The following is a 12,510-nucleotide window of genomic DNA, read 5'->3' as shown; positions in this document are numbered from 1 at the left end:
AAAAGTTGTTTGTCTTCAACTGGGTTCATTCAAGGACGGCTCTGTCTGTAGAACTCCTTGGTTCAATCAATGATCTTCTTCTCTACATTGTTTGGCGTTTTTTCTTCTTCTCCCTTATTTTTAAATATTTGTAAAAAAATATCATCTAACTTGTACAAACTGAAACAGGCATTAAAACTGGTTGGCACCATCAGAGTACAGAATTAGCATCGTTATACTATTCAGAGAGAGTATCAGGATGCTAACTCTTTACAACTCAATTGTTTAGCCTTATCTTGAATATGCTTAACCAATTGGGCTCCAATAGGTTCAACAGGTTTGCAAAAGGTCAAAAAAGTCCCAAGGAGTTTCACTGGAAACATTCATTGAATGAGAGAGCTCAACGTTAGTATCTGTCAAGTTAGACTTGGACAAAAAAAAATAACTAGCATTCCAGATCAATCCTAAATTCCATGACTAGTCTGCTAACTCAAATTCGTTGGTAGGCCATAAATCTTTTAATAATTAAAAGGCATCGGCGATGTAAAAACTTCCATTGGGGAATCCGATCCAATTCGAATCCGATGCACACCTCTAACCTCGAAGGGGAATCACGCAGCCGACTTCATTGTCTGGAGCAAGACTATTGAGTCTCAAAGTCTGGAGTTCTGGCCCCCAACCGGCTGAAGAGCGCAAAACAAGAGACAATGCTCAGTACATAATCGCTGGACTTTTGTGCTATTTTCTATCTTTTTATTCGACTTTCTCCCGTCTCTTTTCGTCATCCCTGTTTTTTTGCAGATCATTGTGTAATGGTAAGGAAGTCTGCAAAAACTAAATAAATGAAGAAAAAACTTAAAAAGATGTGTGTGGAAAACGGAAGAGTTTTCTTCATGGTTAACTCTTCCATTTCCCAAGAAGAAAATTATGAAAATTCAATATTGCTGACTATACCTTTATGTTTTTAACTTCAGCATCTCTCAAGGGACTTCAGAATTGATTTTCAAACATTAATGATATGCTTCTATGGTGCCTGAAGAGTAACTTAACTCAAAAACGTGGCGCCTAGCAATACATTTTATTATTAGATTGCACCTGAGATCTTGAACTAGAGTTGGGGCAAGTTCAGACTTAGTCCAAGTGCGCTGAAGTCTTCTACATGATTTGAGAAAAGTTGGATTAGTTGAAGAATTCGTGAAGAAAAATTGCATTTTTTCTTTCAATTTCGTCAGAAAACGGCCTTTACCACGTCATGAATTGATCTGGCAAGAAAGGAGCCCTTGAGGGATGGTTTCAGTGGCCTTGCTTAGCTTAGTAAAAACAAGATGATTTGTTTGCCTTGAGTACTGAAAGAGACTCAAGTCCTCTGCTGGACTCCTCTGGCGGACTCTCTGAGTCCAGACTCGAGTCCAGCAAAAAGTTGAAAAATCAGAAGGCTTGTACGTACGAGTGCAACTGTAGTCGGACTCGCTCGAGCACTATCGTGCATTACTGTGAATGAGTACTTTTGGGATAGAATTGAAGGTTCAAAATTCCGCCCCATACATTTTAGCGCTGAACCCCTACACTTCTAATATAGGGTATTTTGCGAGTTGAGTTGCAGGTCTTGCTCTACTCCTCCAAACTTAAATACTTCTTGGTTGAAAAGCTTGGGCCAGGAGGGTTGTTCCGTGCAGCAAGCTGAGACCTATAAATCCACCCCAAGTGGTCACTTCGGCCGGCTCCTTTGGATGTCGTGCAGCGCCATCTTCGACCAACTGATGATGAAGAACCACGTGGGAAACCCCTTCTATGCCTAATACTACTTGTGCCGCATTCTTTACCTGTATGATCTTGCCTTTGTCCTCCCATAGTTTGTAAGTTCGTTTTGACTCATTCTATTACCTTTACTCACCCCCTTGTTTATATTCCATTTCATACAGTCACCAGCAAAATTCACCTAACAAACCAGTACGTATATGTAATTGGGGTGTCTAATTTGAGGGTCTTCGCTGCGTGAAGCCGCCGACCCAACCGCGCCTTGCTGTAGGCCGAAGTTTGCTAGCCGGATAGGCCCCAATCGGGAGGAACTCCTGGAACCCCAGGACAAGCGTCAATGATCTCCAAAGCCAATGGTATTGGTTGTGCTTATTTATTTGTGACTCAAGTACAAGATTACATGAAATAAGATAAACTAGTTTTGAAGCATTGGAGAGCATATGAAAGATCAAGAAAAAGGACGACAGTACTGCATAGGTTCTCACTAGACTTCTTTTTTCGAAAAAATAAATTTAGAAAATTCGAAAAAAAACTCTTTTTTCGGGTTTTCGAAAATCTGCCAGCACCGAAAAACCGAGAACTGTTCGATCTACTTCCCGCCTAATCAAGAGGCTCAAGCACTCCTTAAGGTCCATAATGAGTAAATGTCGCACTAAAGGTATTTAACATTAAGATGTAGTGAAACACCCTTGCACGATTTAGACAAGAAAGACAGACATGTAAACATTAATATATACGGTTTTGCTATCCAAGACAAGTCCTTTACAAGCAAAATATAATTTATGTTTTCTGAAAGGATATTTCCATGCCCAAGCTTAGTATGCTCGGAAAGAATTTCGAATATATATGCTTTCGAGTTGATGATATAGGTATAATAGCTGAATGGTCTGATCTATCAAACTATCCATTTAGTTCGAATCTCGCCTTTGGAAGACATCCTTATAAGGGAGGAGATGTGGTGCAATGATTAGAGAAGTTTTCTTTCATATGAACAAGACAATTTTCGGCAAAGATGAAATGGTCCTCCATATCTAAGTCAACTAGAAATTGGTAGAACTACAGAACTACGGCACCAGGTTTAGTAACGGTCTGAAACCAACGAGTGGTTGTAGCAGAGGCTCACTCGCATTATTGGAGTCAGCAAACTTAACTTTCTATTTGAAAGCCAGCAATAGTATATGAATGACTCAAGCAGCAAGGACTATACGGTCGAAATGTAGTACCCAACACATTTTTTACGTTTAGTTTTTTCGGTTTCGTATTTTTCGAAAAAAATTAAAAGTCTAATTCTCACCAAACTATAGGAAACCATGTAAACTTGGCATGCAATGACCAGTTCTTGAATGATTTGTAATAAATCACGTGCACTGAGAAGGAAAAGTATCAATGCAAGGATGTCAGCGGAAAAACGATGCATTTGATTGCAGAACCACAAATATACGGTTAAGGTACGTTTTTCAAAGGCGTGAGAAATTTAAGGAATCCGCCTGCATTAGCCATGGACTTCTAGACATGTGGATTGCGAACGGAAGCAAAAATTTCCTATCTCCTAAACCATTCACTATATTCCAAATAAGCACTTTATACGACCACAAGATCTTATTGAATAGATGAGAGTTTGAGCACAAAGCTATGCTTAGGGAACTCAGGAGATCTGTCCAAAGTTATGTTGTAAGCACTACATACAAAAGGTTCAATTTTTCGGCCTGCTCTTGGTCGGCTACATAAGCTTTTGGCAACATAACTTTGAAACGAAACAATTTACAAATAAATAATGGAAAATGACCTACCTGCCTTCGGTTGAAAATATCTACGTTTCTTATTTTGTTACTTTCATGCGAAAAGTGGCGCAAAGGCGCTATAACCAAGAGTAGGGCCGATTCATGTTTCTAGAAGTTCGTGCGTTAGCTCAAAAGTTTGATATTTCAATTCATTTCAATACTCATTTCAAGCTAAGCTTCAACCCATTACATCTCTCATTTCTATTCAGTCAGAATTTCCTTCCCGACTTGACTTTTGTAAAAAAGGCCGATTTTTATTGAATGAACACCACTAGAATATGGACGAGACTGCCAGGGTCTGGGATTGAGATTTTGGAATCGAGCCTTCGCATTTTTATTCCTCTTCCAGTGAGATGGTCCGAAGGTCACTACGAGTATGTATTCAATTTTCAGTTCCATCGAAAGACCAAGTCAAAGTTTGTTCCACTTTTTAACAGAAAATTGATTGTTGCAAGTAAATTACAAGAAGAGGGCTGCTTCATTCTTTCTGTGCCTGTTTATAAACTGCAGATTTGAAATGTCACAACCTTTTTGTACAGTTGTTCGATCAAGATGAAAATTGAAATACATAATTGCAGCAACCTTCATCCCGTCTCATTTGAAAAAAAGCAATATGTGACCACTCGATTCCAAAACGTTAATTCTAGACCGCAGCAGCCCGCCCATATTTATCATGATTGAAGACAACCCAGATAATGCAAGAACTGCGTTTAAGTCACAAATACCTAGGGCAATGAAAAGCTTTTAGAACCACAGGACTCTAGGAAGAGGAGACCAAGGGATCAGTTAATGACGGGAATAAGTATGTTGTATTCAGTGGCTATTACGACCTCATTAATATATGGACTTTGAAACGTTTTCAAAAAGGTACCAAATTTCATCGACCAACATTGCTTCAAGGGAACCCTCATTTTAGAGTAAAGTGCATCTCAACAGCGTAGTTAAAGGCATGCGGGATGCATCAGGTCTACATTTACAAATGGCAAGGATGGAGGTACTCATAGTGTATAAAACAATGTTATTGCCAAAATGGCTTTTCGTCGAATCACAGGGTAGTCTTATCCGATGCAAGTTGTAACTCAAGAACTAAAATCCGCAGTAATAATAAATATACCTCCAATTAGTCTAATACTTTAGTGCACTTTGCATTAACATTTTCACTTGAATTAAAGGCCTTTACTTACCAACTAACGCGCCCTCACAAGTTCATGGTCATTTTTTCGTCGAATTTGGGGCTCGTATAAAGTCACATAAGGCAGGGACTCTAAAGTTTAAGTGTCCTTGCATAAGGTAGAGAGACCTTTAGAGGAGGGGACATCAGCGGAGATAGGCCGATTTTTCTTTTTGTCACAGCTCTTTGACCGAGGCATAAATGGAAACAGGCAGTAAGGTACTGGCATTTGAGACCAAACTACACATCTTTTATTACATTCATAGTTACCTACTCTCAAAAACTGAAGACTTTTTACTACATAAACCAAAAACTTTCCACAATTTCATTTAAAGTAAGATAACTCAAAATTTTACGATAAAAGCACGATTTTTTTCTTTTAAAATGCTGTTTCATAATGTATGTGAAATATTGTTATTACAAAGTGGCCTAGCCTTCCCAATTGCCATGTCCAATCCTCCTGTTAAAGGTACCCTTGCATAAGGGTATGGTATGTTCGAGTGTCAAAGTACTATATTGGTCATTGTTTGACTTTTCGTAATCCTCTTTCATGTTTATTCTTAGACATTCAATACGAAAAGATAAGCCCATTAGAACTGGACTCTTTATCTTGGTGCAACATTCTCAAACAAGGATGTTATTGATGGGTGTTAGTGTCACCCGGCCACGAAGCCAGCCATTATATCGTCCAATTCTTTCCGATAAGCAGTGTTGATTCATTTTACATCAATTGGTTAGCACCACTCCGTTGAGCAATTGAATTTAAAGGGGATTGGAGCATGCATGCCAAAAGAAACCTTTGGCAAACTTTTAGTGATGAACGGATTGACCTCTCCACAAACACGAATCGTACGGGGGGCAATTTTTGGTTGTTCAAGACTCTCGAACTCTGTCCCATGTTTTGGTAAACGCTTTAACTTGTGGGACCCCACGCCAAAACGACTATTTCTTTTCAGTAAAATATCTTTAGCAAAATATTGGTCTTTACATATACATTTTTATCAAGTTTAACATTATGATAGACAGTTGTTTCCATCAGTTAGTGATCATCAGCCCCATTCTCCTAATCAGTGTCAATATTTCACAATCCCTTTCATCCAAGGTCATTGCAAGGACCGTGACGATGTATTATCAGGTCTTTAGGGAGTTGAAGAAAGTACAACTCAGATAAAGGTATCTCGTGCCAATCAAAGCCTTAAGAGGTATATCGTGATTCAAGGTTTTATTGAACACAACTTAAGAGATAATCTTTGACGTAAGATACACTGGAGAGGATCAGGAAAACATTACGAAAGACACATCCTTTTGGATTTGGCAAGCCATCTCTAATGCCATCGTGATTTCGACGATGCTCAATAAGTCAAAGTTCAGCTTAGACTCCAATATTTCCTGAATGGATTAAGTTACATTGAAGTAAGCGCGATTTTTTGCGCTATACCTGGAAGGGTTGCCAGAACATGTCAAAGAATGGATCTGACACCCTCACCTGAATAAATGATCTTGATTCCGGCAAATATATTTTCACCGAACTGTTTTGAGTCCTTCAAGATAGCTGGTGTACTCTGTCATTGACGCATCCAATGTGACGTACATTCGAAATATATATAACGTTTTAATGTTGCGAACTCTTGCACTCCCAGGGTCAGATATTCAACATCAGAACTGTATTATATAACCACTATAACTAAGCCGTACATATTGTATTGGAAAAAAATCTACTATTTTCAATATAGTAATCTTCGAGGCAGAATTGAGAGATCACTAGCATATCAAAGAGCATTTGGTTTCATAAATTCGGTCGAGGCAAAATGAAGTGAGAAATCCTGGATGCAGATGTGATTTTGATCTTGATTTTCTGGTACTTATGTACTGAATCAACATACAGACTGATTCTTGCGGAGGGCAAAGTATCAATACGACTTTTCCTGTCCACGTCTCAAATCGTCACTCATTACTAAAGAGATAGTACTTCTTACAGATTTTGAGGGCAAATCTTGGGGAAGGAAGGAAGCCATTTTAGTGCAACATAATCAGTTATACTCAACGCAGACTTTGAAATGTAAAAGTAATACTAATGGTATGTGCAGCGTTTGATCACGAGTGTTTAATGCAACATTATAATTAGTGAAGCAATGGAAGTAAAAAAATCGCTCTGATCTTTGGACAAAGTTTGTCATAACGTGGTGGAATGAAGGGTAAGAAAATGATTTGGACAGTTGTACTTGAGATGTACCGAGAATGTTGTATATGTACTAAGTACATTTGTACTAATGCTCAGGATCATAGATGTGAAACTTCAAGAATATGCAAAGTTGGATTATGGTTCACAGGGCAAGGTTGCAAAGTCACAACAAAAGCAATGTAGAAAAACATTGATGGTCATCTGGTTAACCTTAGTTGCTGTGGCCTTTGAGGTTTAGTTGAAACACAGGATCATTTGGATCTAATCTCATGTCCTTTATGTCTTTGCTATTTGGGGTCACCCGAATTAACAATCTTGTCCGTTCGGGGGTCAAATCACTAAGAAGTCGGCTCAGTTAGGATTATAGCATAGTTAAACAAAGGACCTCGTTGTGTCGCGTCTATTACTAAAATTGTTGGCCATGGGGCTTTTAAATTTTTGGACAATCTCTTTCTGCCTAACTATGTCCAGTGCCATTCTCCTCGGCGAATACGAAGACCCTCCTAATATTCGGACCGTTCATCACCGCGTGGTAAAATGCAATTGATCCTTGACGATACCATCAAGTGAAATGACATAATTTTGGCTTTTTCTACTTTGAACAGTTGAACATCATCCAGGATTGGGGATATCCGGCAGAGGAGCACTTTGTAACTACCAAGGATGGGTACATATTGGCACTGCATAGAATCCCACATGGCCGGCAAGCGAGGAAAGACCAACAAGCTCGTGCCATCCCGGTGTTTCTAGGGCACTGTCTTGTGGGTAGTAGCGCTATGTGGGCTTTTGGGCCGCCGGAATATTCCTTAGCTTATCTTTTAGCAGATGCAGGTAACATTTGGACCATAAGGTTGGGCATTTTTTTTTTATGGATAATGGAATTTGGCATATTGACAGGCTATGATGTGTGGATGCCGAATATTCGCGGAAACACTTACTCACGCAACCACACCCACCTCGACACGTGTGGGTCGTGTTCAGAGTTCTGGGACTTCAATATTGAAACCTCAGCCTTAATCGATTATCCTTTGTTCATCGACTTCATACTCGAGCATACAGGAGCCAGCGACCTTCATTTTGCTGGTTACTCTATGGGCACGACCCAGTTTTTGATGCTCATGGCCGATAAACCCGAGTACAACCAAAAAGTGAGAACTGCTTATCTCTTGGGTCCCACTGCCTTTGGGGGCAATGCCACCAACCCTATGCTTCCTTTGGCTCAGCATGCTGAATACATCGTGGGTACTTTCCGCCTCTTTGGCTTTCAAGAATTCCTGCCCAACCTTTATGGGCTGCAATCTCGCTTGTTTGGAAAAATGTGCCGGACGACAGCCTTGAACCTAAAGATTTGCACGGAGGCTTTTGCCTTGAGCATTGGTCTCAGCAGTGATAAGATGGATTCGAATTTAGTTCCACTGTATATGACCCACATGCCGGCTGGAGGGTCCCTTGGGCAATTTCACCAGTACGCACAGCTGTTCAGGAATGGCGGGAAGTTCACAAAATTTGATTACGGAACCTTAAGCAACCTCGTCAAATATGGCAGCTCTGAACCTCCGGAATACGACCTGAGTCAAGTGAGCGCACCCGTGGCATTTTTCGTTGGGGATAACGACGGCTTCGCGACCAAAGCGGATGCGGATAAATTGTTTGACGCTCTGCCGAACGTGTTCCAAAATGAGTTGCTTCCCTCCGAAGGCTGGACCCATTTAGACTTTTTCTTGGCACATGATGCCAAGGAGCTCGTGAATGAGCGAATAGTTCATTTTATCCAAGACTTTGATGCAGCTCACTCATCTTAATACCTCATGTGTTGTCCTCATTTCCCCAATCATATTCATTCAGAAAATACTTAGTTTGTTAGTTCCACCTTCAATCAAGTGGTGTCATTTATTTCCAGTTAAATTTGTACGAGATACATTTTTGGTTCAACGTGATTGTGGTTTATGGCACATTGTGCTTCGGAGGCAAATTAGTATCAATGCGATCATTTGCTTTCTTTTGGCACACCAGAGGCCCTGAAAGTTTGACTTTCATGCAGAATAATGGCTGATGTTCTCCGTAAGTGCAACAACGACCATGATATCCCCCGCATCTTTGGCCTTCGCTAAAAGATAAAAGGGTGGTTGTGAGTCAGGCGGCAAAAATGAGATCAGTGCATGTCTATAAATCTTGACTAGATGAGTCAATTACTGTCGGAAAGTCGGATGAGCTAACCTCATTTGTCAAAGCCCCGAAATAATGTCTGGCATTTCCAAGTAACGACTCACTCAAAAGTAGGCTTAGGGCCATTCCATGGCACAACCAGAACAGAAAAATGGCAATGCTTCTTTAGTAAAAAGAAGCCTAAAACGTTATATGTATAACGAAAAGATACCGATGAAATATGTCCCCGTGAAATAGTAATGAGATTTGATAATTATTCATTTCCTCAACGACTTCTGAGATTTTCTCAAGTATGGCTTTGGTTCTGGCACATTAGACCAAGAGCTTCGAAAAACCAAGACAGTTTCTTAGGCAAAATTAATCAAATATCAAAAGATGCAATGCATGGCCTTGAATATGGACATGAATGCATGGCTTCAGTTGATGGTGGAAAAGCTATTTGCTCCATTGCTCCTCCTTACCCTTCAATACAAGTACGTATATTCACCAACACGGCCGGCCTTGGAGTATTCAAGCCCCGTGTGGAACCCGATAGATACTGGGGACACTTAGAAAATTAAGCAAGTTCAAAGAAGAGCCTCTAAATGGATCACCTCATGTCGGAATTTCACTTACCAGGAAAGGATTAAGATACTGAGACTTCGTGCACCTAACAATGGATACCTTTAACAGGTCGTTAAAAGTTAAAAGGTCTCTCTGACCTAACATACTGAGGCAAGAACTGGACTTAGCTTTGGCGTACAAGATCGTCTTTCAGGAAATAGCCATTAAGCCACTAAACCATAGGTCAGTGCCATTCTTTGCCAAAAGAGTACCATTTTCAAATCGTCCCAAAGACAAGAAGAACGGCAAATCAAACCAATGAAAGAAGCATATGCCAGCAATCGGGTCAGATGTCATGCTTTCTTTGCGAAAATGCCAAAACTTTGGAATCGCCTTTCCATCTTGACGAAAAATGTGGGGTCCTTGAATTTGTTTCGAGACGAATTGCGTGATGAGCTAGTATTGGATCTTTGTTCGGTTTTTTTCCTGTTCTTTTTTTCTTTTTCTAACTGTTTTTCGATCTTACAATATAGAGATAAAATAATTTTAGCTCATTGCCCTAATCATCAAGTCTGATGTCGAATGGCCAAATCAATATACACAACAAGAAGCCCTCAAGCTTGTGTGGACAAAGGCCTAACTTCACTGTCATTGTTTTACACAAAATACTCCACTCCAAAGTATAAACATTATTTGAATTCCGGTGACGATCATTAACATTTCGTTGTACTTTGTCAGTCATGCGAACAAATCTCTATTCAAATCTAGTGATTGTAGTAAAAACTTTGCAAACTACCGCACCAATTTAAGTCAAAATGAACAGTTTTCAAAGCAACTGCTAAGAGACCAAGTGGCAAATTCAGTTATGAATTAGTTAATTTAGTGGCCAATTCTGATTTACATACTCGTTTATTCAGAAATCAGGTGATACGATTCCTTTGGTTTTTTATTGAGTGCCTTCCATAATCAATTCTTGGCTCCCCTAATTCTGCAAATTTTTGTTCTCTTATCAGATTACGTGAGTTATTGCGTTTTCAATTTTTTTTTTGCCTTTGCTCCTTAACTTCCTGATAACTAAAATTTGATTTTCGCCATTAGTTAAGTCCATTTCAAAGCGAAACATGAAATTTATAAATTCAAACTTGCACAATTTTGACCTGCGGGGATTATCATTGAAAGTAGTAAAGTATTAAAAGTTTTGTTCGTTCACAAGGGTCAATTGGACGAAGTATTTCAACCCTTATAATCGAACAGAAAGGTTTCCAAGCGACAGCTTAAAGTTTCGTTTGATACCTCTGTTTGCATACGAGTCAAAAAACTATTGCAACCCCTCTAACTAGTACCTTTTACCAACTAGCTCAAACTATCTTCCAAAACCACCTGGACAATTCATAACTGAACTTGCGTTCATTTAAAAATGAAAAAAAAAAGACTTACGTTTGACAGAAATCCCTTCGGCAAATTCGGCTTCCATCCAAATCAGTGTGGCAAATCAGGTGCCGCCCACAATCCGCATCACTTTCGCACGGATAGCCCCGCCTCCCGAAATTGCTTGCTTCGGACAAGAGGGGAAAGGCTGCCAAAATGACAATCGAAACGAGACTGAGCTTCATGTTCAAACTGAGGGCTTGACTTCAGAGCACTCCCGTTTTATAAGCCATCAGCGACGTTTTTTGACTCGTCACTTCAGCCTCTGATGTCGAAGTAGTACCTTTGGTTGTGCGTCGTGCGGGTTTTAAAAAACCGACCTAATGAATCGGCAGTGGAAACTTTTGTCGATTCTACAAATAGGACTTTGGTTGTTGTGTACAAACTGCGAGTATCTCCAGAGTTGGTCTTGAACAAAGCAAATCCTGAATGAAGTTTCGTGCAAGAATTTTACTGAATGGAGTGGTGCGACTTGATCACTTATGAGGCTAAGATTTCCATGAACGTTTCGATGTTTTCGATGGAATGCTCAATTTTATTCATGTACAGAATTGAAACAAGTCTTTTGCTAACCTGCGGGAAAACACATGCAAATTGGGGAAAATCACAGGTTTTCCTTCAGATCTCTAGCAATGCACCAGGACAATGGTGTATGAGTAGATAAAGAAGGAAAAGGGTACTGAACATAACATGTCGGGATATTTTCCTCTTTTCCACCTCGTTTGAAAAAAAGCACGTTGAAATGAACACTAGCTACTCTTACGGAAAGCGTAAAGCGCCTTGAAATGAACTAGTTACAAGAATAAAATAAAGGCAATCCATTTCCGTGATTTGAATTGATTGATATTGGCGTTACCTATTGGCCAAATTTAAACTCCACATTTGTTTTGATGTGTAAATGTGGAGCGAATCGTTGGTGGGATGCTTATGTGCGTGTTACTAGAAACACCGCTTTAATTTGATGTCAAGCGTCACCTCCGTTGAACAGTGGGATTTCCAGATGTGACCACACGGATGTGAATTGGAAGCCAACGAACGAGTGATAAAAATCTTGCAGACCGGATTCGACAAACGCATGCACAGACAGGCCAACAACTTCATTCACCTTTGGCGTACGTCTATCGTATGACGTCGTCATTTTCTTCTCGGATTATTCCGAACTCTCACCTGAAAACAGAACATTTCCTGCGAATCTTGAGTTCACTGTGCACTCTGAGCCTTTCGTTGTCTCTCGTTGACGATTCTTGGGCCCCTGTTCCTCTCGGTTTATATAGCTTAGCTCAACTTTCTTGCGGTAAGAAACTTGACTCCGCCATTCATAAGAAAATGTCTTTGAAAAGAGCTTTTTTTATTTGATCGTTTACAGCTATCAAAGAATAGCTTAGCATAAGATTTCAACAGAGGGTACTAATTATTGCCTAAGATATTTCGTTGGATTAATAATGTAGCTACGAAAAGGTATGAATTATTTGTAATCATTACAAGTGGTCGTATGGTCTTTA

At 39.8% G+C, this 12,510-nt stretch overlaps 1 protein-coding gene and 1 long non-coding RNA gene across 2 annotated transcripts; one reads left to right on the top strand and one right to left on the bottom strand.

The window, feature by feature from the left end:
- Positions 1–7,204: 7,204 nt before the first annotated feature.
- On the top strand, positions 7,205–8,747 carry LOC131888290 (lipase 3-like). Its single transcript, XM_059237112.1, has 3 exons — positions 7,205–7,403; positions 7,477–7,702; positions 7,769–8,747. Exons 1-3 carry the CDS (start codon positions 7,293–7,295, stop codon positions 8,671–8,673), a joined length of 1,242 nt encoding a protein of 413 aa, XP_059093095.1. The 5' UTR covers positions 7,205–7,292; the 3' UTR covers positions 8,674–8,747.
- On the bottom strand, positions 8,728–12,282 carry LOC131888293 (uncharacterized). The gene is made up of 3 exons (XR_009374092.1): positions 11,865–12,282; positions 11,018–11,496; positions 8,728–8,978 (listed from the first exon to the last, which is right to left on the bottom strand). It is a non-coding gene; the product is annotated as an uncharacterized LOC131888293 (long non-coding RNA).
- Positions 12,283–12,510: the final 228 nt, after the last annotated feature.

Source organism: Tigriopus californicus, chromosome 10 (assembly GCF_007210705.1).
Source record: "Tigriopus californicus strain San Diego chromosome 10, Tcal_SD_v2.1, whole genome shotgun sequence".
NCBI lineage: Eukaryota > Metazoa > Arthropoda > Copepoda > Harpacticoida > Harpacticidae > Tigriopus > Tigriopus californicus.
The sequence above is the reverse complement of the archived record's forward strand: the minus strand, read 5'-3'. Positions and strand labels throughout refer to the sequence as shown.